The 27,205-nt window shown below is 50.6% G+C and overlaps 4 protein-coding genes across 11 annotated transcripts; 2 read left to right on the top strand and 2 right to left on the bottom strand.

Moving 5' to 3' along the window:
- Nucleotides 1-5: 5 nt before the first annotated feature.
- On the top strand, nucleotides 6-12,765 carry LOC117651848 (serine/arginine repetitive matrix protein 2). Of its 6 annotated transcripts, none has more exons than XM_034396280.1 (13): nucleotides 6-163; nucleotides 547-790; nucleotides 876-977; nucleotides 2,924-3,187; nucleotides 3,275-3,334; nucleotides 3,420-3,551; nucleotides 3,632-3,710; nucleotides 6,504-6,559; nucleotides 6,657-7,709; nucleotides 7,794-8,777; nucleotides 8,863-9,060; nucleotides 9,139-9,285; nucleotides 11,362-12,765. In XM_034396280.1, the coding sequence occupies exons 2-13, from the start codon at nucleotides 555-557 to the stop codon at nucleotides 11,498-11,500; spliced, it is 3,450 nt and encodes a 1,149-aa protein (XP_034252171.1). In that variant the 5' UTR covers nucleotides 6-163; nucleotides 547-554; the 3' UTR covers nucleotides 11,501-12,765. The 6 variants fall into 6 exon arrangements, with proteins under 6 accessions (XP_034252171.1, XP_034252170.1, XP_034252168.1 ...); XM_034396279.1 differs by having other exon boundaries at nucleotides 7,782-8,777; XM_034396277.1 differs by having other exon boundaries at nucleotides 6,507-6,559; nucleotides 6,657-8,777.
- On the bottom strand, nucleotides 12,686-14,458 carry LOC117651851 (peroxisomal membrane protein 2). 3 transcript variants are annotated; one of them, XM_034396292.1, is made up of 6 exons: nucleotides 14,302-14,458; nucleotides 13,980-14,107; nucleotides 13,818-13,913; nucleotides 13,556-13,718; nucleotides 13,352-13,471; nucleotides 12,686-13,271 (listed from the first exon to the last, which is right to left on the bottom strand). In XM_034396292.1, the coding sequence occupies exons 2-6, from the start codon at nucleotides 14,078-14,080 to the stop codon at nucleotides 13,149-13,151; spliced, it is 603 nt and encodes a 200-aa protein (XP_034252183.1). In that variant the 5' UTR covers nucleotides 14,081-14,107; nucleotides 14,302-14,458; the 3' UTR covers nucleotides 12,686-13,148. The 3 variants fall into 3 exon arrangements, with proteins under 3 accessions (XP_034252183.1, XP_034252182.1, XP_034252181.1); XM_034396291.1 differs by having other exon boundaries at nucleotides 14,271-14,456; XM_034396290.1 differs by having other exon boundaries at nucleotides 14,252-14,455.
- Nucleotides 14,459-14,542: 84 nt separating this feature from the next.
- On the top strand, nucleotides 14,543-15,582 carry LOC117651852 (thioredoxin domain-containing protein 17-like). The gene is made up of 3 exons (XM_034396293.1): nucleotides 14,543-14,901; nucleotides 14,988-15,072; nucleotides 15,142-15,582. The coding sequence occupies exons 1-3, from the start codon at nucleotides 14,757-14,759 to the stop codon at nucleotides 15,287-15,289; spliced, it is 378 nt and encodes a 125-aa protein (XP_034252184.1). The 5' UTR covers nucleotides 14,543-14,756; the 3' UTR covers nucleotides 15,290-15,582.
- On the bottom strand, nucleotides 15,397-25,774 carry LOC117651849 (SEC14-like protein 2). The gene is made up of 9 exons (XM_034396282.1): nucleotides 25,554-25,774; nucleotides 20,137-20,206; nucleotides 20,008-20,051; nucleotides 18,643-18,970; nucleotides 18,424-18,504; nucleotides 18,039-18,238; nucleotides 17,412-17,563; nucleotides 17,091-17,242; nucleotides 15,397-16,917 (listed from the first exon to the last, which is right to left on the bottom strand). The coding sequence occupies exons 1-9, from the start codon at nucleotides 25,602-25,604 to the stop codon at nucleotides 16,745-16,747; spliced, it is 1,251 nt and encodes a 416-aa protein (XP_034252173.1). The 5' UTR covers nucleotides 25,605-25,774; the 3' UTR covers nucleotides 15,397-16,744.
- Nucleotides 25,775-27,205: the final 1,431 nt, after the last annotated feature.

Below are 27,205 nucleotides of genomic sequence, written 5' to 3'. Positions count from 1 at the left end.
CACCGCACAGAGCGATCGAAGCGCCCTCTCTCTCGACGGTGGTGAAAGTAACTAAATCGAAACTCGTTGCTGCTTGCTGCTGCACCGCACGTCGTGCATGTACACACTCCAATGGCGTTCTTGCTGTAAATTTGTTTATCGAAGTAACCGCTCCTATTTTGAGGTAAGGCCCGTACTCCAATTCGATTTATTTCTGTCATTTTAGCCCGACTCCGAACGCTGTTCAGTGTGATGAACCAGTCCAGAGGCTCACCGCATCGTTCAGAAAACGTTGCACGGTTGCACGAAGCGGCGCCGTCGAGTTTTCTTTCCAAATTTTGATCCTAATCGTTGTTTGTTTGGTGTTTCCGTGGAATCGCTGTTTTTAAAATATGTTACTGTAATGTTGTCTTTGACAGACATGGTTTTCTTATTGACCTTTGGTGCCTAGACCTGAAATTACATCAATGCAGTATTGATTAGAATTATCAGATTTATACTGCAATGTAATTTGGCTAGCTATCAGCTGTTTAAACTTCGTTTTAATTCATTTACGTCTGTATCCAGGACCTGTCATGTACAACGGTATTGGTCTAAGTACAGCCCGAGGCTCTGGTACAAATGGTTATGTACAGCGTAACTGGGCTTCTGTACGACCCAAAGAAAAGACAAAGTACAAAACTGAGGAAGATCTAGAAAAGGCAGAAGCTGCTGCCAATAAACAGCCCAACAAGGAAATCCTTGATCATGAGAGGAAAAGGAAAATTGAAGTTCGGTGTGAAGAATTGCGACAAGCACTCGAGGATCAAGGGTGAGATGTTCTATCTACAGTAATCCGCCACTCTCTACTTGTTTGGCCTGTTTTTAAAATATTTTGTCATGTTCGTTCATTTTAGGTACACTTCAGAAGAAATCAATGAGAAAGTAGGCCATTTTCGCAAGCTGCAAACTGATGGAAAGAAGTCCGAAACAAAACGTGACGACCATGGGCGTGTTGAGTAAGTTATCCCCCATACTACTCTAAATAAGTTCTTTGCAAAACCTTTTTATTCTCCTTTCTTGTTATTTTTATAAAATTTTATTTTAAGTAGTGAACGCTAAAAAGTGCTTTAAGAGTTTTTTTTATTTAGTATTTTTGCACCAAGCACTAAATTTACACCCCCACCCCCTCCCCTGCGGGCCCGACCCAGTTCTCCCAAACATTCCCTTGCTGTGACATGGTGGGATTTGTCCCGCCCGTGGTTGGCTGCCATGTGGTGGCGCGTGGGCTTGACCCGGTCTTTGACCCCCAAATCTCGGTTCTTCGTCTTCACCATGCCATGGGGCCACCCTCTAGAGCCTGGGCTGCGAGGCGCTGGGCTTAGGCTGGGCCGCATGGACTCTAGAGGGGACGTGCGACGTGTGGTGTAGTGGCGCTGCGCGTGTGTGCGTGCGCTATCGAACGGGAGGGGCGGGGCAGGGAGAGGGCGGACCGGTTTGTGGAGGCAGGGCAGCCCAGACAGCCCTGGGCACCCTGGGCTCTAGGCCGGTAGGGGTGCGGCACGGCTCAGGCACGGCGGCTGGTGCGGCCCGTCCTGAAGCTGCCTGCTGCCTGCCTGCGAGGCGGCGGCCTGTCGGCGTAGCGCGCGTAGCGGATCGATAGGGGAAGTGGCCACCCCTCCCTACTCCCTACCCCTTCCGCGTGGTGCCGCCGTGCCGCCGTGCCGCCCCAGGCTGCCAAGCGCTACCCCTTTGGCGGGGCCGAGGGGTGCTGCGCGTGCTGCGGGTACGCGAGGGCTACACAATCAAGCACTTATGCAGTGCACGGAGAGTGCCCGGAGTGCACCTGCAGGAAGAGGGGTGGAGGTGAGGTGGAGCGGAGCTTGCGCTGGATGGGGGTGGGAAACGCGGAGGGGTGGTGGCGCCGTGGTGCGGGGCCGCGCCGCCCTGGCCGTCGGGGCGCCACCTTCGCCACCACCCCCTGCCGCCGTGCCGCCCTGCCTTGCAGCCTCTGGGTCCCTGCCTGCGTCCAGGCAGTCGCGATGGGGCGCCGTGCGCTGCGCTGCCCCGCGCTGGGGCGCGCCGGGGCGTTGGCGTCGCGGCCGTAGAGGCGCTAGAGGCGCCCCCTGCCCTGTGCATCGCGTCGCGTCGGTCATGGCGGCCGAACCGTTCGGCCTGCCCGCGCAGGGCCCCGCGCAGGGCCCCGCGCCGCGAATGTGAGCCCCAAGCCGCCTTCCTCGATCACGAGAAAGTCTTCCATGTAGCCTAAGGCCCTAGATCTAAGCTGTAACCAAGTCTTCCATAGTTTTAAGCCGCTAGTTGTTAAGCGACCTGTGTCTTCCAACGTCTCCGCGTCGCGAGATCGGTGGGGATGTACTCGAGGGAGTCGTTGATGAGCGGCGCCCTGGCCGAGGCCGGCGAGGGCGAGCGCGTGCTGTTCGAGCGGATGTGGCGGGGTTCCTTCCACCGGGCCCCTAGGGGTGCGGGCTCCGGGCACAGTCACGGCCACGGACTCGACCTGGCCGATCTCGGCCACCACGCTGCGGGCTACGGGCCGCCTGTAGGGCCGCCCGGCCTCGGGCCCCTCGGGCACGTGTACGCACACACACTCGACGGCTACCGCTGGGTTGGCCGCCCCCACGCGCCCCACGCGCCCACCCCCAACCCCGCCGGCGCCTCCCCCGCCGCCCCGCCGACCAGCATGCACAACCACTGCTGCTGCAACTGCAACTGTGGGGCATCGGGGAAGCTTCAGATTTGCGTGGTGCGCCCCAGGGGCCCGAAGCACCGCTCCAAACATATGCGCTCAGTCGTGAGGTACTACCAAACCCTAGGCCCTGTTTTTGCCCTGTAGAGCTCCTAGACTGCCCCAAATAATTTCTGACTTGTCAGTCTTGCAACGTGCTTTGAGTAAAATCCCAGCATGTACCTTGTACTGACCTCTCCAACTTTGGCTTTGTTGCAGTGTTCGTGAAACCCATGAGATTGCCGAGGCTCAGCAAGAAAAGAATGCCAAGCTAAGAGATGCCTTTGGGATATCAGAGTACTTCATCGAAGGAAGCAGTCTGGATCCACAGCGTCTAGCCAAGGAGCAGGCTGCGAAGGAAGCGGCCAAGGAGGCTGCTAAAGAAGCTGCTGCAACTGACCCAAAGAAATATGCTCTTGTGAGAACACCAAGCCCTGAGGTGGAGAAGCCTGGAAAGAAACGCAAAAGGAAAAATCGGGAGAGGTAATTGAAAATTATCATCTTCTGCCAGAGAAAGAAAATTGGTTCAGAATTTAATTATCTCATGCTCCTTACTACCTTATTTTACAGTTCTTCTAGTCCAGAGCCTAAGAAGAAGAAGAAATCAAAAAAGCATAAAAAGGATAGCAGGTACTGATACTTAAGATTTTTCACGATTTTCTATCCATTTTCAGAGTGTACAAGAATATTAATGTTGATAATTGCAACCATTCAGGTCGGAGTCTCCCAAAAGAAAGAAGAAAGACAAGAAGAAGAGCAAGGATGATAGCAAGAAAAAGAAGAAGAAGAAACATCATTCAGAAAGTGAAGACTCAAGTGACTCAAGTGACGACTCGGATGCCTCAATGTATGAATTTAAATTATGCTTTACTGGAAAACTGGAAGTTTTGGACTATCCACTAATCCCAGTTATGTATTTGCCCACAGCTCCTCCGAGGACATGAAGAAGAAAGAAAAGAAGGATAAGAAGAAATCTAAAGAAAAGAAGAAGTCAAGCAAACATGAGGTAAAGCCATATTTATATTAAGACGGTATCATTGATACCAATTTGTTTCACTTGAAGGGAAAAAAAGAGATTCATCAGTGTGGTTGTTTTCTTTTATGCTCTTTACCAACATGTGGTGTGTTATATATTTGGCATTTGGATTGAAAAACAAGATAAGGGACCAATTTAAAGTAGAATCCATCTCAACCAAAACCAGAAGAATGGTCTCAGCAACCTCAATGCTCATTCATGGAGTATAATGAATCTGCCATCCATGCAATCTGTACAAAGATAATTTTTACTGTCATGCTCTAGAAAGATACTCTTTTGCTGACCATTCATTGCTGAATGTATAACCACCTCTCACCCTGAAACATTTTCTTTAAAGCTGCTGATTGCAGTTGGGGTATGGGGCTTTTCTCACCTTACTATTTTAATACATAGCAATGCTCAGGAAAATATGGTTGGAGATTTGCATGGATTGTTCCAAAACTTGCAAGAAGAGTTTTGGATGCTTATCCTTCACGGATTTAAAAGAAGACTTTTGTCTTCACAAGCCAAGTAACTTTTTATTAGTTGGAACACCTCGCATGCAAGTCCAACCCAACTGCAACTTTTTACTTAGTTTTGAAAGGTCACCTATAGGTGCAAGAGGGTTAGATTTATTCCCACTTTTTCTACTGTATATTTGATGTCAACAAATTTAGGCTCTACACCATATTTGTTGTCAAAACATGCGAACATTTTAGGTTTTAAATCTAGATGATCCTTCTGTAGTGCCTTTTCACTCAAATTTGTGTTCTTTTGGGAATATTAATAGCAGCAAGTTTTTGGACGTTGTCCCAAGGAATATTACAAATAGTAAGTATCTGTGTATCTTAATATTTGCTCAAAATTAACTTTCAACTAGAACTTTTTTTTTCTTAAATTACATTGTGATGATGGTCAACTGTGGTCATGGTAATTCCTCTCTATCAAAATTGGTTCAGAGGAAGTGGATTGTTAGTATTGCACTTGGTCCTTGTCGGTGACCTTGATTGAGGAACTCTTAGCATCAATGTGCTCAAATGTTAGGTTTGATTCTGGTGTCCAACCACACCCCCATTTCAGGATATTTCTTTTCCAATGGTGAAAGACTAAATTAGTGAATTTTGTGTGTAGCATTTTTCTTGATTCATCATTTTATTGGGGCCTTGTTATGATGTGTTTGTACATCCCACAGCAATTGCAACCACTTTCCCTCAAGTCTGTATTGCAGCGGACTACAATTGTGGCCTTTTAATAATGTTTCATTTTTCTCTCATATGTATTTCTTGTATAAGTGCTGCTTTTAGTAAGATGCTTAATATGTTGGCTGTCAATGTTTCTTTGCATGATAAAACTCATTCCTTTGTTGTTTCCTACTTTGCCGAAAGATATAAAAAAAAATTCTTCTTGTTTATATGAACTCACATAGGAGCCCTTTGGCATAAGTAAGTACTCGCTAGAAAACCAACAAACATTGCAAATACTGGTGAAAGTGATCTTTAATTGCAAAATTGTTGTTACTGCACTGGTTCAAGCATTTTATTTTTGTTATGCATTTTTTTTAAACTAATATTATGTTAGCCTTCTATAGTCAAAGTTCTGGAACAAACCCTTCAGTTCAATTTTGTTACTTCATCCACTCATTGCTTTAATGAAAATGACACCCTTTTCAGTGAAAAGATTGCAGTATTTGCATTCTGATTGTTCCAGCACTTTGTACCAGACCTGTTGCATGTTAATGTTCAATCCCAATCAATGTAGCATTATAAGTCTTACTGGATGTGTCTCATGCATAGTTTCTTGTTTTTTTGCCTTTACAAGCACATTGTTTTTTATTTTTCTTGGTTGCAAAACTAGTGCTTTTTTTCTACACTGTCTTGGGCAAGAACTAAATTTGTAAAGTTTCCATGTGGCTTGAGTTCACTGTGACTTTGTCATAGTTGACTACAGACGATTTCTACTTAAAGCTTCCAAAGTAAGATGCTATTACACATTCGCCATCACTCATTGCTATTTGTTATTTTTAAACTGTATGGAAATATGAGATGCCACATTATTTCCTCTTTCTCTAAACCTTCATTCAGTTTTCCGCCCAATGCCAATATTGCGCCTCTTTGTGTTATGAAATAATTTTATTTAGGAAACTTAAGGTGTTCATTTGTTTTTCAAACTTTGTATTTTGAAGTGTTTCTATTGTGATATTATGCTACAAAATTTGAAGAGGGCTTTGTGTAAGAGTGTTGTGTACTGGCTTGGTAGTAGCTGTTTCAGCCATTTCCTTTTTAAGAAAATATTTCAATTAATATAAGGATGATGCCTTGGCCTCACTTTCAGCTGACCTCAAGATTTTTGAAGTCAGTTGGAAGAGTCCAAGAAATGTATCTTATCTGATTATGCCTGAGAGATCAACACCTACCCAGAGCGTGTCTCTTTGCTTCAAGTTAGGAAGAAAAAAACTCTTCCTGAAGCTAGCGCTGGAGGAGCTGGCCCTGGGTTAGGTTTTGGTTTCGGTGTGTTTGCAGTGAAAATCGTAATCCTGTTAAAGTACAGTAACTTTTCTGTGAAGTTACTGGTATGAGTATTATTATTCAGTTTAGATCTACTTTTACACTTTTCCCGTCTTAAATTATGCTTTCAGTGAAGCACCTCACGAAAAAAAAGTATGAATCAGTTTTATGGAATTTATCGGAAGTGTTAGAAGAAAACAGAGACTGCACCCTATTTGGCTGGTTTGAAGGTAATCGTACCAAACTAATGTTTCCTTTGCTTTTCCTTTTCTGCCTTCAGAAGAAACGGGAATCAAAGAAAAAGCACCATGCATCATCAGACAGCGATTCAGATGAGTGAGTTTTCACCCCTTAAGTGCCATGCCATGGCCGCACCTTGCACAGACAATCCTCACTTTCTGACTAACCTTCGTCTTTTAACTACTAATTGCAGGGAAAAGGACCACCATTCAAGAAAACTTAAGACAGATGACTCCTCCCGTAAGAAGGACAAGAAAGAAGATAAGAAGAAAAATGATAGCAGTAAGAAGAAAGAAGATTTAAATGAAACGAATAGAGAGCATGAGAGGCGCAATGATACTCGATCCAAGCGTAACCATGAGGAGAACAAGGAGGACAACCGCATGAGACATGGTGACAAACACAAAAGAAGCAGAAGAAATTCAGAAAATGAGAATGAAAATGAATCGATGGATAGAGAAAAGAAGTCCAGAAAAAAGTCTCGAAGCCCTAGTGAAACCCGTTTGAAGCAGCGTCCTGGGTCCAAAGATGTAAAACAAACCGAGTCAGGCCGAAAAAGGCCACATGAAGAGAAGCGCAAAAACACGAAAGATGACTCAGACAACGAAAGAGCAAAGAAGCGCTCCAAGAGGCATGCAGCCAGCAGCTCCTCTGATGACAGCAGCAGTTCAGATGAGGAAGAGGAGCTGAAGCGGAAGAGAGGCAAGGAGAAGGACTTGAGGAAAGACAGGGACAGGCCCATGAAGGGCAAGGAGCCCGAGAGCAGACCCGAGCCCACTGCTCGAAGAAGCCGCTCGCCGCCGCCCCACGCGGACAGGGACAAGGAGAAGGACCAGCGCCACGGCCGGGAGGCTCTCCGTCGGCCCTCACCTCGCCGATCACCGGCCAGGAGGTCGCCCGCTCGCAGGCCCTCGCCTCCCGCGCGCCGCCAGTCGCCGCGCCGCGGGTCCAGGCACTCGCCGACCAGGTCGGCCTCCAGGAGGTCCCCGGCAAGGAGGTCGCCCCGCCGTTCGCCCCGTCGCTCGCCGCGCAGGCCGTCCCCTCGCTCCGTGCGCTCGCCGCCGCGAAGAGGGTCCCCGCGGAGAGCGTCGCCGCGCAGAGCATCCCCGCGAAGAGGGTCCCCGCGGCGGGACCGCGACCGGTCTCCGCGCAGGTCGGCGTCGCCTCGGGCGTCGCGCTCCAGAGGCAAGCAGTACCGAAGGCAGTCCCGCAGCGCCAGCCGCAGCGGCAGTCGGGGTAGGGGCAGGTCCAGGGACAGGTCCAGGGACAGGTCCAGGGACAGGTCCAGGGGCAGGTCCAGGGACAGGTCCAGGGGCAGGTCCAGGGACAGGTCCAGGGACAGGTCCAGGGACAGGTCCAGGGACAGGTCCAGGGACAAGTCCAGGGACAGGTCCAAGGGCGGTCGCAACGCGCGCGGCAGAAGCTCCTCGCGCAGCCTGAGCTACTCCCCCGTGCGCAAGTACCCCGAGCGGTACAGGGACATCCTGGAGGGCAAGCCGCGCCAGGACCGCCAGGACCGCGACGACAAGAAGGAGAAGGCCGTGTCCGTCAACACCAAGGTGGTGCCCAGGGTGAACCTTCGGGACTCTGGCAGCGAGTCCGACTCGGACTCGAGTGACTCGGACGTGGGCGCCGCCATGGTGAAGAAGGGCCTGGACAAGGACCTGCAGGCCCTCAACATCCTCAAGTCGGGCCTGGCCGCCAAGGCCAAGGAGGCCATCGAGAAGAAGATGCCCAAGCCAATGCCGCCCGCCTCCACACCTGCCGCTCTGGCGCGGCCGGATTCCCCCGGGAAGAAGGAGCGAGTAGAGAGGATGCTGGCGGCGGTGGGCGTGACGCCCGGCGTGACGCCCGGCGTGACGCCGGTCTCCGAGATCTCCCTCCCGGAGAAGCCCAAGCCCCCCAAGCTCAAAATCAAGCCCGACCCAGATGCGGAGGAGAGGCCACCCGTGGTGCAGGTGGTGCAGGCGGCGGCAGTGCAGGCAGTGCAGCTTCCCAAGACGAAGCCCTTCCAACTCAAGGACACCAAGAAGCTGGCCCTGTTCGGTCCCAACAAGCAGCCCCTGGGCCTGGCGTCCAAGAGTCCCGAGCGTCCCGAGGCTGTGAGCAGGCCACTTCCCTCCCCACCCAAGGCGCCACCCAAGGTGGCTCCATCCATTGCTACTCCTGCCGAGAGTGGCCCGACTCCAAACGCTTCCGACGTACCTGTAGCCGCACCTACTACGAATGGATCCGCACAGCGGGCTAGGGTCAAGAGGTCATCATCTAGCAGTAGTGGACACAAGTCAAGAAGTAGTTCAGAATCATCATCAGCGTAAGTACTAACATTTCCTTGTGACTGCAATCCCTCTGAATAAGATGGATCAGCTGTTTTTTAAAATTTCTTTGTTCTCTCTCAGTTCTTCAGGAAAGTCACACAGTCGAAGTGGCTCATCATCCTCTAGTAGTAAATCGAGATCTCCATCCCACAGCAGATCTCGCTCTTCAAAGTCTCGATCTCCATCTGCTAAGTCTCATTCCCGGAGATCACGATCTAGAAGTAGGTCCCATTCCAGGAGTCATTCAAGATCTCATAGCAGGCATTCTTCCAGCAGCAGGTGTGTGATTTGTTTCTAACGAAAATTATGCCCTTAAGAATATATTAAATAAGTTCATTATTGTTTCATTTGTTGTAGGAGTGGAAGTCGCAGTGGAAGTGGAAGTAGCCATAGTAGCCGTGGAAGTGCAAGACGAAATGGCACTAAGGACAGGAAGTCTCGCTCCCCCTCTATTCCTAGGCGCCATGGCTCCCCAAGTTTCTTAGACAGACGACGTATAACAAGGTAATAACTAATTTTTGCTAAATTGTTCACCTGTCAGAAAATCCGAATTTAAATTTTTTCTTAGCATTTTCTTTACTTTTGCTGAATTGCTTTAGTCTTATTTTATTTTGCTGTGTGAAAACCTGTATATCTGTAGCTGAAATCACAATCACAAGTTTGTTTTACTGTTTTCTTATCAAATATTAGTCAGTACCTTATTTTATTTTTTTAGTATAAATATTCCTTGATTGGAAAGTTCATTGTAAGCAAAGAACTGCTTTGCATGTGAACACCTGTGCACAGTGTTATTTATTTTGTTTTGTTCCTCATTTATTTCTGTTTTATTTACATTTTCTTTGATCCCCACTCACAGTAAAACTGCAAGCAAAGTGAAATCTGAGCCCCGTCCCAGATCAAGTTCGGCATCCTCCAGCAGCTCAGGGGGCTGAAGCAGTCTGCCCTATGGCCAATCCCCCCTCCTTTTTCGCCCAAAAATGCAAGCCGTATTCTCAGAAGCTTGACATCAGATTGGAAGTTTGCTCTCAAAGCTGCAAAACTGTCAGTTCATGAACTGCCAGAAATGCATTTGATTGTTTACCCTCAGCTTTATTTGAAGATTGTGTAGGTCTATCAGACTAGTCCTTCAGTAGATGCTCTTTACTGCCCCCCTTCCCCCCCTCCCCCTCCTTTTCCCATACAAATGAATAAGTCAATCAACTGGTTATCTAACTATCAATGAAACCAGACTCCTTTGACTGTGACTGTGGCTGATTATTTTTCATCAACCCCTCCTCCATTTGCCTCAAGTTTGGCATGGTTTCTTAATATTATTTTTGTTTTGTAGACGTATTATACTTGTAGACGCTTTGTGTATAATTTAGTGTTGTGACAGTATGTCACAGGAGATGAAATGTTGACTCAGCGTGACCTGTGTGATGTGATTTGTGAAGGAGATTACAAACTCTTTTTCCCTGTTGTGATTAACTTCTTTCATCTATTTTATGAAGAAGACTGAACAGTAATTTTTAAGATAAACGGGAAATCTTATCTTAAGGGAATCTGTAAACAAATTACAGTTGCGAACTTACAATCTTGCAACGTAACCATCCACCCTTTTTAGGGTTTTGGATGAGGCAAGTCATTAGTTACTGCATTTTGCCACAAGATTTGATCTAGTTTTATTATTACTATTGCAAAATTGACTTTGTTAATAGACATTGGTTTTCATCTGAATTTCATTTTTCATTGACACCATCCATTAATGTGAAACATCCAACTCAATTGTAATACTCTTTCAACTTTCATTTAATTACTATCTATGAGCTCAAAGTTTGTTATGCTGTTTTTTTGTTGTTTTTTTTTTCAAATTCTTTTGGATGTAAATTGTCTTTTAATTACTATGTAATTGCTTTCTTTAATTTTATCTTCATATACATGTGGATTGGCAGATCCCTGTCTGGTAATTTGACAAAGTACATAGTACTTATTGCAAAGTAACAGTTGTGTGGCAGATAAGTTCAATTCTTATTCTAGATGAAGTTAAATTCTCTCCATTAAATTTAGAATTACTGTATTTTTCAATCCATTGTATGATGCAACGATAGTTTTCTTGGTAACTTGAGGCTTGCCAAATGAATTAAAATTACATGGATTAACCTTTCTTAAAAGTCATGAGATGTATTCAGTCTGAATGTTAAGCTAAATTAAATGGTTAAGAGAAACAACTCCTATGACTTTTGAAATGTTTTTGGTGAAACCCCTCACTTACTCACATTTTCCAACTATGCTTCTAACATTTCACCCTCTAAAGTTGGGAATGGAATCCATAGGTGAGTACACACACAGCTAAATTAGCATGTTAGAGATTGTAAGCTTGAACTAGCACAATTTATGGCCAAGTGAGCAGAACGTCTTTTGCAATAGATTCGAAACATGCTTGTTTGCACAATTTTATTTTGTAGTAATTTGCCCATATGTATAGAGCAGCTTTGTAGGAATTTATTCAAAACCAATAACTAATGGAAAAGAACAAACTTAACAATTTTTAGTTCTATATAGGAATCTATTTGTTCATGCTATTTTCCATTGTGCCAACAGTGCCCGCAAACGTCCAATACCATATCAACGTTCTAGCCCACTGGGCAGTGGAAGTGACTCAGATGATGATAGTGATAGCCGTAGCTCACGGTGGTCTGGAGGAAGCCGTAATGGAAGCAATGTAACCACACAACGCTAACACAATAAATTTTAGGCAGAAAATCAAGCTACGCTTCTTAATGTTGTGTTCTTGCAACGCTTGTGAATGGGAGGAGTAGTGGCTGAAGATTGTTTGTTGAGGAAGTTTCAATCAAAAGTTATTACATTGTCTCCTCTTGCATAGAAAAATTGAGTACAAATCAGAGTCTTCATATGTTTTGCCAAAGGTTTGATCTGACATCTAGCAGTAATAATGTGGCAAAGTTGGAATGATTAAGTCTCATGTTATGTGACGTGTTTCATATTATCGATATTATGCTTTTTAAAGAGCTTATTGTGCTGAAATTATGTGATACATAAAGAACCTGTAAATTATCAGGAAAGTCCAAAGAATTTCTAGTGTAAAAAAGATGACAAAAATCAAGCTGCCTCTCTTGGGGGACAAATTCATTGCAAAGGGTGCAATTCTTGCTCCTAAATTAAGCCTATCTTATTACTTATTGAACTGTTATTTATGTGAGTTACCAAAGAAACAGACGAAGCCATTAACAACTGGTTTCAAAGGTTTCCTTAACTTTACTAATTTTTAAGATTAAAATATGTTGGTGGAAAAACTTCTTCTCATGGCAGATGGATTTTGAACTGTGTTAGTCAAATGAATTATGTAAGTGGGTACCACATCCTCATTCCAGAAGGACGATTTATGAAAAAATTAGGGTCCCTCAGACCAAGGTTGTCTGGATTCTGAAGGGAGCTACTGTATCCTGAAAATATGTAGCGTGTTTGACAACACCTTCTGAAGGCTGAAGATCTTTCAAGAATGCATCTAAGGAAACGAAAATTTGAACAAGTTTATGGGCACATTATTGCTGGAGAGAATTAGGTGCATTTACTGTTTGTTTTTTAATTTAAGTGTTGTTTTTAGGTTTTTTTTTCTTGTACTTGTTTATGAATAATGCTCTAGTCAGATCTCTTCTTTATAATTTTAAGAAAAAAGATTGTTTGGTTTACAGTGTATTGTAGGAATAATTGCCTAAAATTTGATGTTTTGTTAATGTGTTCTAGTCTTTAATTGTGATATTTTTGCCTTTTACTTATTTATTGAAAGCTATTTATTGGCATAAAGAATTTGCGTCACATGGGAAATTGAGGAAATTAACTGAATTGGTGACAATACATTTAGAATGTAGAAGTTGTGAAGGAAATGGAGTAGATAAAATGGAAATAGTTTTGAATTTCTTACCTATTCTACATTTCTGCAAAGTGCAGCTGAACACCAACATTAAAGCACAGATCTAATAACAAGCAAATTTTTCATTTCTACCCTATCATTCATTGACTTAAAAGGCACAAAGTCATCACTAACATACAAAGGTTGCAAAAGCACCAGTAAATGCATCAACAGAGTATAATTGTTCATCAGAATCCAAAATTGGCATCTTCAGACATCAAGTGTGGTTCATAGGCAATGGTTCTTGGAACCACATGGTCAGAAAGTGCTGACCACATTAGAGTAACAATGACATTCAACAAAATTACCACAGCAAAACAATATAAAATAGTACTATAAAAGATAATGTGAGTATAAGAATATAACAAATATGTGACCCCCTCTCTTCCCCCAGTTACAAGTTTAACTAATTTCGCCCAAAATAATTGGCAATTTTGAGGCATACATACAGTACCATCTACAAACCGGGTCGAGATCCTCCCTTGGCTCCACCCCCTCTCCTTTCAGATGCCTTCCTCCTCTTAGTGGCAAGGTAGATGCTCCAAACAAAGCCAACAAGGTTCATGAAGACCACTCGTAGCTAGTGCAAGAAAAGACACATCACATAAATTATAAAATAAATAGAGAGGACAAATTCATTAAATTGATGAGGACCCTTACAACAGGAGGTACAACTGTGAGGTTGATGATGCTGAGAGCAGTAAGCCACTTCCAATTGGCGATAAGGACTGGTACATAAATTGGTATAAGCTGCTGTACAGCTTGACGGTGAGTCCGTCCCTGACCAGATCAAAAGACATGTCAAATAGCGGAGCAGAATAACAGACAAGGTCTTAATAAATTTAAATTATTAGCAAATTATACCTCAAACCGAGAAATGGTGTACAAGGTGAACAATTGGTAAAGTGGTGTAAAAATTAATCTTTGAATCAACAATTGTTTTACGGTGGCCAACGCAGACTTTCCAGGTACTAGCCACTCAAGACATTGGAAGAAATAATGAGGAATAGACCCTCCAAAGAGTAAACTGAAAAAAAAAATAACAGGATACAGCAGATGATTAAATTACCATAATAAGGAAAGAAAGCACCACTTTAAGTTGAAAACGTCAACGTCATAAACATACCCATAGGCACCAAAGGATAAAAGGCTGTTTAATTCTGTGACTTTGGCTCCAGAAATACGTTGAGATGTATAATTGCCCAAGACATAGATGATAGCGCTAAAGATTAAGAATTATGAGACTGTGACAATAGGAGCGACAATCCATTTAAACACATTCACTTACCTGGTCACAGATTTAGTGCGCAAAGGGTTAGTGTAAAGCTGTATAAAATATGATTCCAAAGATTTGTAGGCGACCCTTTTTGCTGACTTAGAGAGAGACATTTTGGGAGGGACAGCACTCAGCACAACCTATCCAGTGACACACAGGAAAAATAAAATTTAGAGAAAAATTTGATATGATTTAAGCAGTGTGATATATTTTCCAGAAGATAAACATATTTTAATTCGTTTGACACAAAGCATAATGAGAGGAAATTGAAGATGTTTCGACACCTGACGGTAGAAAGACAACCTGTTGCTATCTGCTAGTGGAATTACTCAACAAAAATATTTTGGTGTCCAAAGAGCGATCTTGTTCGGGTGCGTTCTAGAAACGTTGAAGTTGCGTTAAGGCCACTGAAATAAAAACAGCTGTGTTTTGGGTTTTGGTACACCAGACCGTATAATTGAACTGAAATCGAAACCGAGAAACAGGTCTCGGTAGCTACTTTATCATAGAGAAAGAAGTTCAGCTGGTCAGATTTAAATGACCAAGCCGGCTCACCGGCGCAGTACAGTGGAACCGCCGAGAGAGGAGTAGGGCTGCCCATAAGAAACAGGCAGAGAGGCCTACTAAACTCACGGGAGGAGGAGAATAACCTTAAATCCATCCATTCAACCCATTCAACTTCCAAACTAACTTCAACTTCAGATCAGCTGATAATCGCTCGGGGGGCGTAGTGGCTTGCTGTTCATCTCTCTCTCCACTCATTTTACCTCATTCACCTGTCAGTCGACGATGGCGCAGATTCACGAAGTTAAAAATTTTCAAGATTTTGAGAATGTAATAGCTTCTTTGGCAGACTTAAAGGTACCAGTGTTTGCTGAATTTTATGGTGCTCATGACAGCTCTGGTAAAAGTTGGTGTCCAGACTGTGTCAAAGGTATGTGCAAAGTTCAAAGTTCACCTAATGTTCGGCCGTTCCATGTAATTTTTAAAGGAATCAATGTAATTGTTTGTGTTATCTAGCTGAACCAGTCGTGGAGAAAGTTATGAAGACAAGTGCGCCTGGAGATGCCCATTTTCTTCATGTATCTGTCGGAGAGAAAGCAGAGTAAGTATTAGCTCCCCCTGTTTTCTAGATCTTTTCCACCCAATTTTATCTATTCCGCTTCTTCTGAAGGTGGCGAGACCCTGGCTGTCCCTTCAGAACTGACTCCCGTTTGAAGCTGACTTGTATTCCAACTTTAATGCAGTGGGGAACATCTCGCAAATTACTTGAAGAGGACTGTGCCGATGAAAAAAAAGTTCTTGAATTTATTTCAAACTAGACTGCTTTGAACTGCAGCTGGTCTTTGTCTATGAAAATGTATATTGTGATTACTGGTAATGTCTTTGTGTGTCTGTTTCTGAAATAATTGAAAGGAAAGAACTAGAATTACAGGGTTTTTTTACATGTGTATTTTTAATTAATTATCACATTTATCTATGTCTAGTTACACACTGGTTTTGTACAAGTATGTAATACTGAATATAGCATTTTATTATCCCTCTGATTATCACTTTATGAAATTGAGCTGGTCTGTGACTCTTTCGGTCATAAAAATAAAATTATGTTCACTGATCAATAGTAGTCTTTTCTCTTTCTCCACCACAACAGGAAACCAAAGGAAACTCGCATTTTACATGTAGAAGCTTACAAAATTGCACTAATCTAAGTGGCAGAGGAAATGCCTCTATTCGCTAGCCACTGAAACAATGTTGAACCGACCATTCAGAATCTGGGCGGCATGCGGCATCCTGCCTCCATAGAGACAATGACAATATGTCTCCATGCTTCGCGCGGCCGATACTCTCACGGTCATGTTTTTGGCTGTAAGTTCAGTCTCTGCAGGTACACGTATTGAAACATAAATCAACTCAATCGCGATTGTTTTGAGCAACAACAAAAAAGGAACGAAAGCCGTATCGCCCAAGCTGAACAGCACAGATGAGTATGAGCCCAGCGGCGCCCGTGGCAGGCATCCCTCGTTCAAGTCTCTGGAGGCGAAAGTAAAAGTCCTGCGATGCAACGGCCGGATGTCGATGCACTCCGTTGGCGTTGGCATTCCCTAACACAGGGCGTCGCAGGGCGAGGGCGCCCTCAGACGTTTTCGTCGCTCTCTCTCTCGCACTCATGGGGCGAGGGGCGTTCCCGATGGGTGCGAGAGAGACAGAGCGACGAAAACGATCCTCGGAATCAGTCTGCATGCAGGCGGGACTGACCTCCTTTGCGGGCTTCCCTGCGCCTGGGAGCGCGATGACGTCACGCTGACGTCATGACGCCCTGCAAGCGCGTAAGCATTGCTACTCCCCAGTTACAGTTAGTTACTATCACAACGACGACAAAAGAGTCGACTCGTCACTACTCCCAGCACGAGGGGCTTTCGGGGGTGGGGTATTGACGAAGTGAGTGAGTGGAAGCACTACCACGGACACTCGAAACGAGTCCTCTACGCCCCGTGCAAGGCGCTCTTCTGAAGGAGTTTCCCGCGCGTGGGGTGGCGATCGCTCGATTCGTTGGTGGTAATTGAGTACCAATAGCCGCACACGAAATGACCCCGTCTGTACCCCTTGCGCAAGAGACCAGCATTGAAAGTCACTTGGGCACGGAGTACCGCCGGGGCGTTTTCTACCGAGGGCTGTGGTGACTACATGAAGAAGAGGACGGTCCTGCCGCCTCGCGCCCGGCAGCCCGCCGCCCCCGCCGCCATCACGGCCAGGACGGCGAGCAGCGTGGCCAGGTGTCAGCCCGCCGTCTGCACGAGCCGCGCGTCGCTGAGCTCGCCCCTGAAGCGCGTGTCCTCGACGCCGTCGTCGCCGTCCTCGCCGTCGCACGACAGCGGCGGGGCCATGCCGATGGAGTAGTGCAGCTTCTTGCTCCGCAGGTAGCTGTACGTGTTGTCGAACACCACCGTGTCTGCGAGGAGGAGAGAGCGGTTAGCCGGGGGAGTGGACCACGCCAACGCGCACGCCAAGGCGATACTCCGCGCCGAAGGGACTTCCGCGGCCGTCTGCGGGGGCAGTCCCTTTGCGCGTGGGGTATCGCCGGGCTCGTTCCTTTGGAGAGCGACTGTACCAGACCGCACTTACACGTCCCCGGCGCCGGGCAGGTGATGAAGCCCACCTCCTCGGCCTCGTGGGAGCCGACGCGCTTGAGCGGCACCAGCGTGCTGCAGTTGCCGTCCGCGTCCTTCATCGTCACGGAGAAGCGGATGTCGTGGCCCTCGGTGCGGAACTCCCACCTGGAGGGAACCAAGTTAGAACCAAGCGGCCAATGGGTCACGTGGACGCGGCAGCGGCCAGACAGACAGACAGACAGACGGGCAGACAGACAGACGGGCAGACAGACAGACAGACAGACGGGCAGACAGACAGACAGACAGACAGACAGCTAATGGTGACAACACTGACTTGAGGAAGGTGCCGGTTTGCGCCGCGATGTAGTCCAACTTGAGCTTGCCGCCCTTCTTGACGACGGCCGTCTCCACGGTGCTCTGGTCGTTGCGCCGCTCGACGTCCTGCTTCTGGAAGTACTCCTTGGGCACTTTCCCGCCCTGCTTGATCTGCAAGGCGAAGGGGGAGACGTCAGTATAAATTCACCCTCCCGCGATGCTCCAGAGTCGGAGATGTGGTTGCCAACCTGTCAGCCAGCCTGCCAGGCAATATCTAGGTGCTCTCGAGACGTTGCGTAACAGCAGGCTCAGATTGGCAACCCTTACAGCCCTGGTGCATCATGAACCATTTTTGTGGCGACGCTGCACAGTGGGCGAGAAGAGAAGACCGGTGGGGGCGGCCAAAATCCCGGACACGTTTTGAGCTCCAGAGTCGCTAAATGGGACTCGAACCGAACCTGTGACCCCACCAATAGATTGCTCTCCGAACGGGGAATCCATTGGTGGGGTCACACGTCCGGTTCGAGTCCCATTTAGCGACTCTGGAGCTCAAAACGCGTCTGGAATTTTGGCCGCTTGCGCCGGTCTTCTGGGCCCACTGTGCACTGGTTTCCGCTCGCGGGGCTTGGGCGGGGCTTGGGCGTACCTTGGCGGAGCAGTGCGCGTCCCCGGAGGCGTCCTCCATGGTGCCGCCGAAGTAGCGCGGCAGCTGGTCCGCGGGGATGTTCTGCAGCAGGCTGGCCTGCCACTTGGCCGGGTCCGCCTTGTAGATGTGGATCTTGCTCTGGGTGTAGTCGTTGAGGAAGTTCTTGACCACCGACCAGGCGATGGAGAACACTCGCGGAGCTGCGCACAAGGCGACGGCATTGAGCAACGCTTTAACGAGAGCAGCGAGAATGGCCGTGTTCTGCGGTTTTTGCCGGGAGTTTGCCGAGTGAAAGGTTCGTCCACGCAAATCCAATTACAAGTATACAAACAGCCGGCAGCGCACTGTTTCCTGCACGCCGCCGGGCGAGCCGCCGGGTACCCACCGTTAATGATATAGCAGTTCTTCAGGATCTCCGGGTAGTTTGCTTCATACATTTGCAGTAGACTAACGACGACATCACCGGCTGCACGAAAGAGAAACCAATTTGAAAGAGTGGCGCAATTTCAGAAGGAAAAAAAAGCTTTCCGATCGAAATTACGCAGGAATGGCGCAAAATGGCTCGCACAGAATGTTAAAAAGCTCATTACAAAAACGGACGAACCTGGTCTCCAGGCCCACTGGCGCAGGTTGAAGTTGGCCATGTCGATGATGGTGACGACGCCGAGGGCGCCCTCGCCGTGCTGCTTGGCCTGCTGCCTGCCCAGGAACAAGTAGGTCTCCATCTGCTTCACCGTCATCTGGATGAACTCGCGCTTGGATACGGAGTTGAGGATGCCGAAGATGTCGAGGCCGGCGAACGGCACCACGACCACGGGCGACCCCTCCGCGTCGTAGCCCGACAGCCCGCTCGGGTAGTACTTGTCCAGCACTTCGGGCGGCTGCCACTCCAGCAGGGCGTCCACCTGGTACTTCTCCCGCCATCGCAGGGACTGCGGGCAGACGGCAAACACAATGCAGGTGGACTAGGTCCATCGGTCGGAGTTCGAAATCGCTTTCGCGGAACGGGCGCGGTCGGTGCACCCAAAAAAATGACTTCTTTGATCAAGAAAAATTTAACTTTTCTTGGTTTTTGCAAGAAAACTTTTCTTAATCCATTTTTTTTCTTGAATAAAGAAAATTTTTCTTGTGTGAAGATTATTTTTCTTACAAAAAACCAAGAAAATCAAAAATTAAGAAACCATTTTTTTGGGTGTGGGCCTGCGCAGGCCCTGGCGCCTGCAAAGCGGCGGGTAGGCAACCCGAAGGCCCGAACGCACCGGTGCGACGCGGCCGAGTGGTTGCCTACCCGCCGCGTCGCAGGCGCTTCGGCAGAAGCGCGGACCGAACCGGTTATTCTTGATAGTCTATTTCTTTCCGATTCGCTAACCGAGTTACGACTTGAGGCCAATTTGCCGAACGAACACGTTCCGCGGCTCCGCGGCGTGGACGGGGCGCGGGGCGGAGGCTCCCTTACAGTGCCGGTCACGTGGGCAGCCAATCCCGACCGCGAGCGGGATGAACATTCATCGAAAACACAAAGCGCGCGTGTTTCCACGACTTTGTTTATTTGCACCAGCCAACACCGTTTATGCAACTACACTGCAAACCTAACTGTCTACTAAGTACACACTTACAAAGGCATGCTTGCAAGTACACACTTACAAACGCATGCTTGGCCAAGTACACACTTACAAATGCATGCTTGCAAGTACACACTTACAAACGCATGCTTGGCCAAGTACACACTTACAAATGCATGCTTGCAAGTACACACTTACAAACGCATGCTTGACGCCGTATAACTCCATGCGTCAAGCATGCGTTTGTAAGTGTGTACTTGCAAGCATGCATTTGTAAGTGTGTACTTAGTAGACAGTTAGGTTTGTAGTGTAGTTCTGACTGTCAATGGGGTTTAAAAACTTGATTTGAATGATTTTAGGCGGAAAGCAGACGACGCGACGAAAGCATCTTCGAAAGCCAGACTTACATCTCGCATCATCTTCTCGGCCGCGGCCGCGTCCCAGTTCCGAGCTGAAACCGAAAAACGTTGGAGGTTAGCCGCTTGTAGAAAACGCCGCGGCGCCGGGGATCGAACGTGGAACTTTGGCGCGCTCACCTCGCAGCCAGCGCAGCAGGTAGTGGTCGTCGTGGTGGGGCTGCAGCACGTCGGCCATGCTGCGCCGGAACTGGGGAAAGAAAGGAAGAGTTGGAGTGAATGGAGGTGCTTTGGTGTTTACATTGCTAGAAATGGAGCGCGGGAGGCCCGTGGGTCATTGTGGCGTGACCAAGCTCCCGGTGTAACAGGTGTCCATGAAGGCGCCACTGAGCTCTAAGGTTTCTTGGGCGAACAAGGAAAGGGTCAGCGCCTCATGTTTGTTGCAGTGGCTCGCTCAAACGCTGAAGGCTTGCTCATGGCTGAAGCCTAGAAGGCGCTGATGATGATGAGGGAAGGCGGCTCCAATGACGCAACTTGTACTTATGCGAGGTGCCTCTAGAGTAGGTTAACCTGTTGAACGACATGCAGCACGTCATCAAACTGCGCCGCCGCCCTGGACGTGCCGGCCGGTGCAGGGCAGTGCGGGCAGGGCGCCCCGGCACTCCGCCTCGCCGGCAAGATGGAGGCCAGCTCGGCTCGCACCCCCGCATTAGGAACAAAACCGCAGCCTTTCCAGCAGGAAATGTATTAACGCCGCAGACATGACCAGCGCAGCAGCGCACAGTGGGCCAGAAGACCGGCGGAGGCGGCCACAACTCTAGACGCGTTTTGAGCTCCAGAGTCGCTAAATGAGACTCGAATCGAACGTGTGACCCCACCAACGGATTGCTCTCCGAACGAGGAATCCATTGGTGGGGTCACACGTTCAGTTCGAGTCCTGTTTAGCGACTCTGGAGCTCAAAACGCGTCTAGAGTTTTGGCCGCCTCCGCCGGTCTTCTGGCCCACTGTGCAGCGCGCGCAACACAGCGCAGCGCGCGGCGGTAGGCTCACTGTCTCCCTCTCTCGCGCGCATGCGGCGTCTCGAAGGGGAGCGAAGGGGAGCGAGAGAGGCAGAGCGACGGCGCTCCGTTCGGGGTCCGCCCGCGCCCGCTGCATCCCCACGGGGCACGACGGCGCGACCGGCGGCTGTCTCTCTCGCACCCGTGCGGCCGTACGGCGCGCCCCGCGAGTGCGAGAGAGACAGCGACTGTGAGCCTGCAGGCCTGCAGGGCGCGGGGAACGGGTTTCAAGTGCGCGCTGTAGAATTACAGAGCGCTCGGCTGCACCTTTCCTTGGCGGGCCCGGCCAGCGCGGCCCGGCCAGCGCGCCAACGGCAGCCAACGGCCAGTAGTCACTTGGGGAGAAAACTTGCGTTAGGTCCACTGCTGGCGCGGCGGGCGCTGCACGTCTCGCCGCGTCTTGCTCCGTGCGGCCTGGCTGGAGTCTGCGTGCACGGACGAGTGTGTGTGTGTGTGTTTTACTGTTTTTTTCGACGTCGAAGTGAGAGTGATGGGTTATCCACTATGGGAATCGTCGGTTATGAATGGACTCCTGGGACTCTGACTGGAATCCTTGTTGGGAACCGCACGACTGTGGTGTTTTACCTCCTTGACACTGGTAGGCGTGTGAGTGGGCGGACAAGCCCAGCGTGTGAGAGTGAGAGAGAGAGAGAGAGAGAGAGAGAGAGAGAGAGAGAGAGAGAGAGAGAGAGAGAGATGCATATCGCCAACCTTTTCGCCTCCTATTAGCCAATACCTGTCATTATCGCGCCCGGCTGAGTCGTTGCGTCAGAAATCGCCGCATAAGGTTGTTGACAAAGTGTGATGTATAGTTCGGTTCGGCCGCGGATTATGTTGGGAGTTTGGCGCGCGTGAGTGTGTGTGTGGTGTGTATGTGTGTAGAGTATATCCGCCGGCTTGCAGCATGAGATGACTGATTTGAGTCGCCAAGTTGCCGCTAGGCGGAAGCTGGGGAGTATTCATCAGGCCGATGCCCTGGACTCGCTGTCAGCCCAGCAGGTACGTGAGTGGGGAAAGGGGGAGGGGTTACTCTCCAGCTGTACCACACACAGACTAACAAACGATCAAATGCGCCATCAACCTGACCTAACCTGACCTGATCGAACCTAACCTCCCCGTGACACTTCGACAGGGGAACCAGCAGCACGTTGAAGTTGCTACCGACTCACGCTCGGTGCGATTACGTATCTGGCGCGTGCCTTGGTTGCATTTGACTGCACGTGCCTTGGTTGCATTTGACTGCGCGTCCGCGAGCGATTAGGGACAGTGCGGTTTTTGTTTTTAACGAGGCGAGGGACGCTGTAGCAGTGCAGCAGTGTTGCAGAGGTGCAGATTACGACGGACTCGTCGGCGGCGGTTCGCTGCAGTCGCTGCAGTCGCCGGCAAAGGGAAAAACATCTTAATGACCGTGCTGGATGGCACTGGTACGTGTACGCAATAAAGTCAAGTCCTGCGCGCCCGGACGAAAAAAAAAATGAAGCGGCAGTTAAAACTTTAACGCCGTCTTCGCTGGCTCTGTCTTCAAAAAAAAATGGGAGCGTGCATTGCTTTCTACTATATACTCGAAAATTAGCAACAGTGCGGTGGTAATTTTTTTTTGCGAGTGACAGCGAGTCCGACAGTACCATAGAAACGCTCGAAGCCAGAGAAACTCTAAACTTGGGAGGAAATCGCGAACAGGAGGCCAGAATCGTAGCTTGGGACCAGAGACCGGTGGCGTCGTCCGGGAGGATACAGATTTTTTAGCATTACCGTGCTGACAACCCAAGTTGTTGTCGGATGGACTCGTGCAGCCAAACGACTTTTTGGCGACTTCCTCGCGGACTGGCCGCGGAAAAAGCAGACGCGGGTGACGATGACGGCGACAGGGCCCGAAAGGGTCTTCTTGAAATTGTCATCAAGTGACTTCTAAAATTTTTACAGTGTAATGCTACCTTTCCTAGGCCGAGCTTCGCTGCTGCGCGCCCGGGCTGTGCACGGACAGCTTGGTGTTCCTAGTGCTGGTGGCCCCCCGTGCCCTCGGCCACCCGTGCCCCCGGCCACCCGTGCCCCCGGCCGCGAGGGCCCGCACCTCGACCGCACCTGCTTAGCGATTCAGAACAATCGTTTCGCCACTCCGTCTCCGTCGCACTCGCCGGGCTATATATCCCAAAAGGGCGCGAGAGAGACAGAGCGACAAAGCGATCTTGTAAATCGCTCTGCTGCGGCTCACCGCTTTGCTGCTTGACCACTTGGGCCCCAGCAGACTGATTGCGAGAGTCCGTTTTCGTTGCTCTGTCTCTCTCGCACCCAAAGGGAGCGCCCCATGAGTGCGAGAGAGACAAAGCGCGACGAAAACGACTCTCGGAATGAGGCAGCAGAGGCCCACAGCCAGCCCCCCGAGTCTCACCTGCAGCGCGGCCTTCAGCGTGGCACGGGCATGGCATGTGTGAGCGCCGCGTCGCTGCAGCGATGCGCGTCGAGTCGCTAGTCGCTCCCACCGAAACCATTGTGGCACCGCGGCACCGCGGCCGCGTGGGCGTTTTGTTCTTTACTTATTTACCGCTCCGAACACTTCGGCGTTCACTTAACGAGACACGGACGGTGAAGCGGCAAAGTGGCAAAGTGTGCGGCTGAGGCGTTCGGAAAAAAAGAAAGGCTATCCAAGTTCCGCCCAAGGCTGTACTGACCTATCCCAACGCGCCGTGTCGGCCGCGTCTGACAGACGGAGCGCCGCCAGCACACTGGCTTAGACGGGCTGGCTGTCTCTCTCGCACTCTTGGGGCGTCCCGGAAGGTTGCGAGAGAGACGGAGAGGCACTTGGCTTCAATTGCAACTCTGTGCGCGATACAGTCGTAGGCGCCCGGATTGGCCGGGTGGCGCAATCCGCCAATCCACGCTCCGCACCCGTTTTGTGCGGATGGGCAGGCCGCACAGTGGGCCAGAAGACCGGAGGAGGCGGCCAAAACTCTAGACGCCTTTTGCACTCCAGAGTCGCTAAATGGGACTCGAAACGAACATGTGACCCCATCACTGGATTGCTCTCCGAACGAGGAGTCCATTGGTGGGGTCACACGTTCGGTTCGAGGCCTGTTTAGCGACTCTGGAGCTCAAAACGCGTCTAGAGTTTGGGCCGCCTCCACCGGCCTTCTGGCCCACTGTGCGGGCAGGGGGCGCATTAGAAAGGCCATTGCGGCAGTGCTGGACGCGCTGGAGGAGCTGGAGCCACCACTACAGCTTCGCGGCTGCGCGCTGCGCGCTATTGAGGACTTGACCAGCAGGCCGCTGCGGTCGAGCAACGATTCGTCGCACTGTCTCTCTCACGCACGTACTGGACCTACTGGACGACCCACGAGCGAGAGAGACGGCGCGACGAAAGCACCGTTGGGACCACGGCGACACCTCCCGTCCAGGCCTTGGCCGGTCGCCCACAGAAGGGGGAGTAGCGAGTGTCGTGTGGCTTGTGGCCTATGAGCGTCCCGTGCCGGCAGCAGTGTCCCTGCCCTGCACTCGTTCCACTTGCCAGCGGAACATAATTACCCGCTGGCACGGCACCGCACGCCGGGAGAGACGGGTGAAAGGGGAAGTGCTTCGGACACTTCCTCGAGGACGTCAGCGACGACGGCGACGACCCACCCCGGCCAACGCCGCCACTGCAGCGCACTGCAGTGGCGCCACCACGTCTCGTCGCTCCTTCTCATCCTCCACGGCACGGACGGGACGCACAGTGGATCAGAAGGCCGGCGCCGGCAGCCAAAACTCTAGACGCGTTTTGAGCTCCAGAGTCGCTTCGCTTAGCAGGACTCGAATCGAATGTGTGACCCCACCAATGGATTCCTCGTTCGGAGAGCAATCCATTGGTGGGGTTGCACGTTCGGTTCGAGTCCCATTTAGCGACGCTGGAGCTCAAAACGTGTCTGAAGTTTTGGACGCCTCCACCGGTCTTCTGGCCCACTAAAGGACTCTCATGAGAGCGGGGGAGGCGGAGTCAGCCTGCACCTGAATGGCTGAATGGCTGAATGTCGGCAGTGAAATGAAAGGCAAGGTGGCCGCCGAGTGCAGCGAGTGCATGTCCGTGCCGTGCCGCTCCACCGGCGTATGTCCGCACCGTCCGTCGTTTTGCTTTCTTCTTTTCAGTATTTGGCATTTGGGCTGAAGGCCCGCCCGCGCCTCGCTGCTCGTCTTGTCCGACTGGCCCACATTTTATCGGCGATGCGTCACCGCGGAAAGAAGACCCAGTGCGAGGCTGAGGTTTGCCCGCGTGACTTTGGCAGCGATTCGCCTTATCAGTGCCGCAGCGTGCGGCAGCGTGCAACACTCCTTCCTTTGTCCGACCGCCTCGGTCTGTCGCTCTGTCTCCCTCGCACACCGACGGGGTGCCCAATGAGTGCGACAGAGACAGCGCGACACGCGCGGGGCGTCACGGCATTGTTGTGGCGGGAAGCCTGAAAGTGCTGGACGTTCCTGGACGTTCCTGGAGGATCCTGCAGGATTCTGGAGGTGGCGGACCACGCGGGCAGCGGCACTGCAGGACTCCATTGTCACCGTTCGACACCCACCTTGATGAGCGCGAAGCGCTGGTCGTCGCTCAGGCCCTTGGCGGGCGCCATGGTGAACGTAGACACTACGACAGGTTGTCGTCACTTGTAGACGTCACTTGTAGACGTCACTTGCAGACGTCACTTGCAGACGTCACTTGCAGACGACACTCGACGCGGAGCACAGCCGTGCCCGTCCAGACCGTCCAGGCCGTCAGCGCGGCCACGCTCTGGCCACGATCGCCGCGGCACTAGGGCCCCCCGCCGCGCGCCGCGGCCGCACCGCCACGCCCGCCAGGAGCCCCCCTCCCCTCCCTCCCCTCTCTTTACCCCCCGCCTCATCCTACGGCTTTCTCCAGCCGCTCCCCTCCCCCTTTCCCCCCCACCGCCAGTGCTCTGGTTCTTTTCCGCCTTTCCTTCTGAGCCACTCATATTTCTCCAACTGCATTTCTCATACTGCTCTGATGTGGAAGCGGCAGTGGCAAGAACCCGAAATCCCCCCCCGGGCCCAGGTGCGGCCGCGACACGAGCTTTGGCGGTCAATCTGCTTCTCAAAGTCACCGACCCGACAGCCCGACAGCCCGACAGGCCGGGTTGTTTGTTTTGGTCCGTCTTTGCTGCGTCCGTCCCGTGGGTCTCGTGAGTCTCGCGGGTCTCTCGCGGGTCTCTCACGGCTTGGAGACTTTTGGCTGCTCTTCGCGGCCACGCACATGCCGGCCACCAGGCCGGATAATTCGTGACCGACGCATCCGGCAACAGCCACAGGCCTTGCAGCGCCTTGCAGCGGCGCCATGCACCATGGTCATGGTGATTTTGATGGTGGTGGTGGTGGTGACGGCGATGGTCATGACGGGCATATTCCGCATAAGGAGCGCCCCTCCCCCCCCCCTCCCCCCCTGGGTGCCACCGGCTGGCTGGCCGGCTGGCTGGCCGGCTGGCTGGGTCGGCTGGCTTTCCGAGGGGAATGGGAACAAAAGTTGCCATGACGCAGTCGAAAAAGGCTTACCGGCCGAAAGGCCCGAAAGGCCGAAACCGCACTCGCCACGATACGGATTGGAAGAAACACGCTCCATTGCTGGAATTGCTGCATTGCGGTGTGTGCATGTGTGTGTGTGTCTGTGTGTGTGCGTGCCACCGTCATACCGGCAATACGCGGCGATCACGGCGGCCGGGCCGGCCACCCTCCCTCTAGCCCGCGGGGGAACCCCCCCCTCTCCCCTTCCCACTTCCCCCTCCCGGACTAGACTTCCGCCTAATTACTATTACTACAGAGCTCCGCCGCGCCGAAGAACTGTTTACGCAAGACCGACCGGACACGGGGCATTTGTGTACGTGTGTGAGCGTGGCGCGCGCGCGCGTGTGTGTGTGTGTGTGTGTGTGCGCGAGAGTGTAACTGTAAGCGGTGGTGTATATGTGATGAGGTATATGGAGCAGGCCGTTGGATCCACGGTAAAAATCAGTCATTCATCGAGTATAGGAACGAGCCAGTTTGAATCCGAGAGATCGTTTCCAGGGGACGGTCCACGCGGTCACGTCTGCCAGGACGGTCCCCTGGAAATGTTGTCATGTCTACAGTCCCGCAGGACGGTCCTGGGAACGGGCCTTCGGATCGCGACGCGTCGCATCCAAACTGGCCCGTGCCACGGCGTGCCGGCCCTGGAAAAACACCAGCA

This window comes from Thrips palmi, unplaced genomic scaffold (genome assembly GCF_012932325.1).
Source record: "Thrips palmi isolate BJ-2018 unplaced genomic scaffold, TpBJ-2018v1 HiC_scaffold_6, whole genome shotgun sequence".
Taxonomy (NCBI): Eukaryota; Metazoa; Arthropoda; class Insecta; order Thysanoptera; family Thripidae; genus Thrips; species Thrips palmi.
This window is presented reverse-complemented; position numbering and strand designations above follow the sequence as displayed.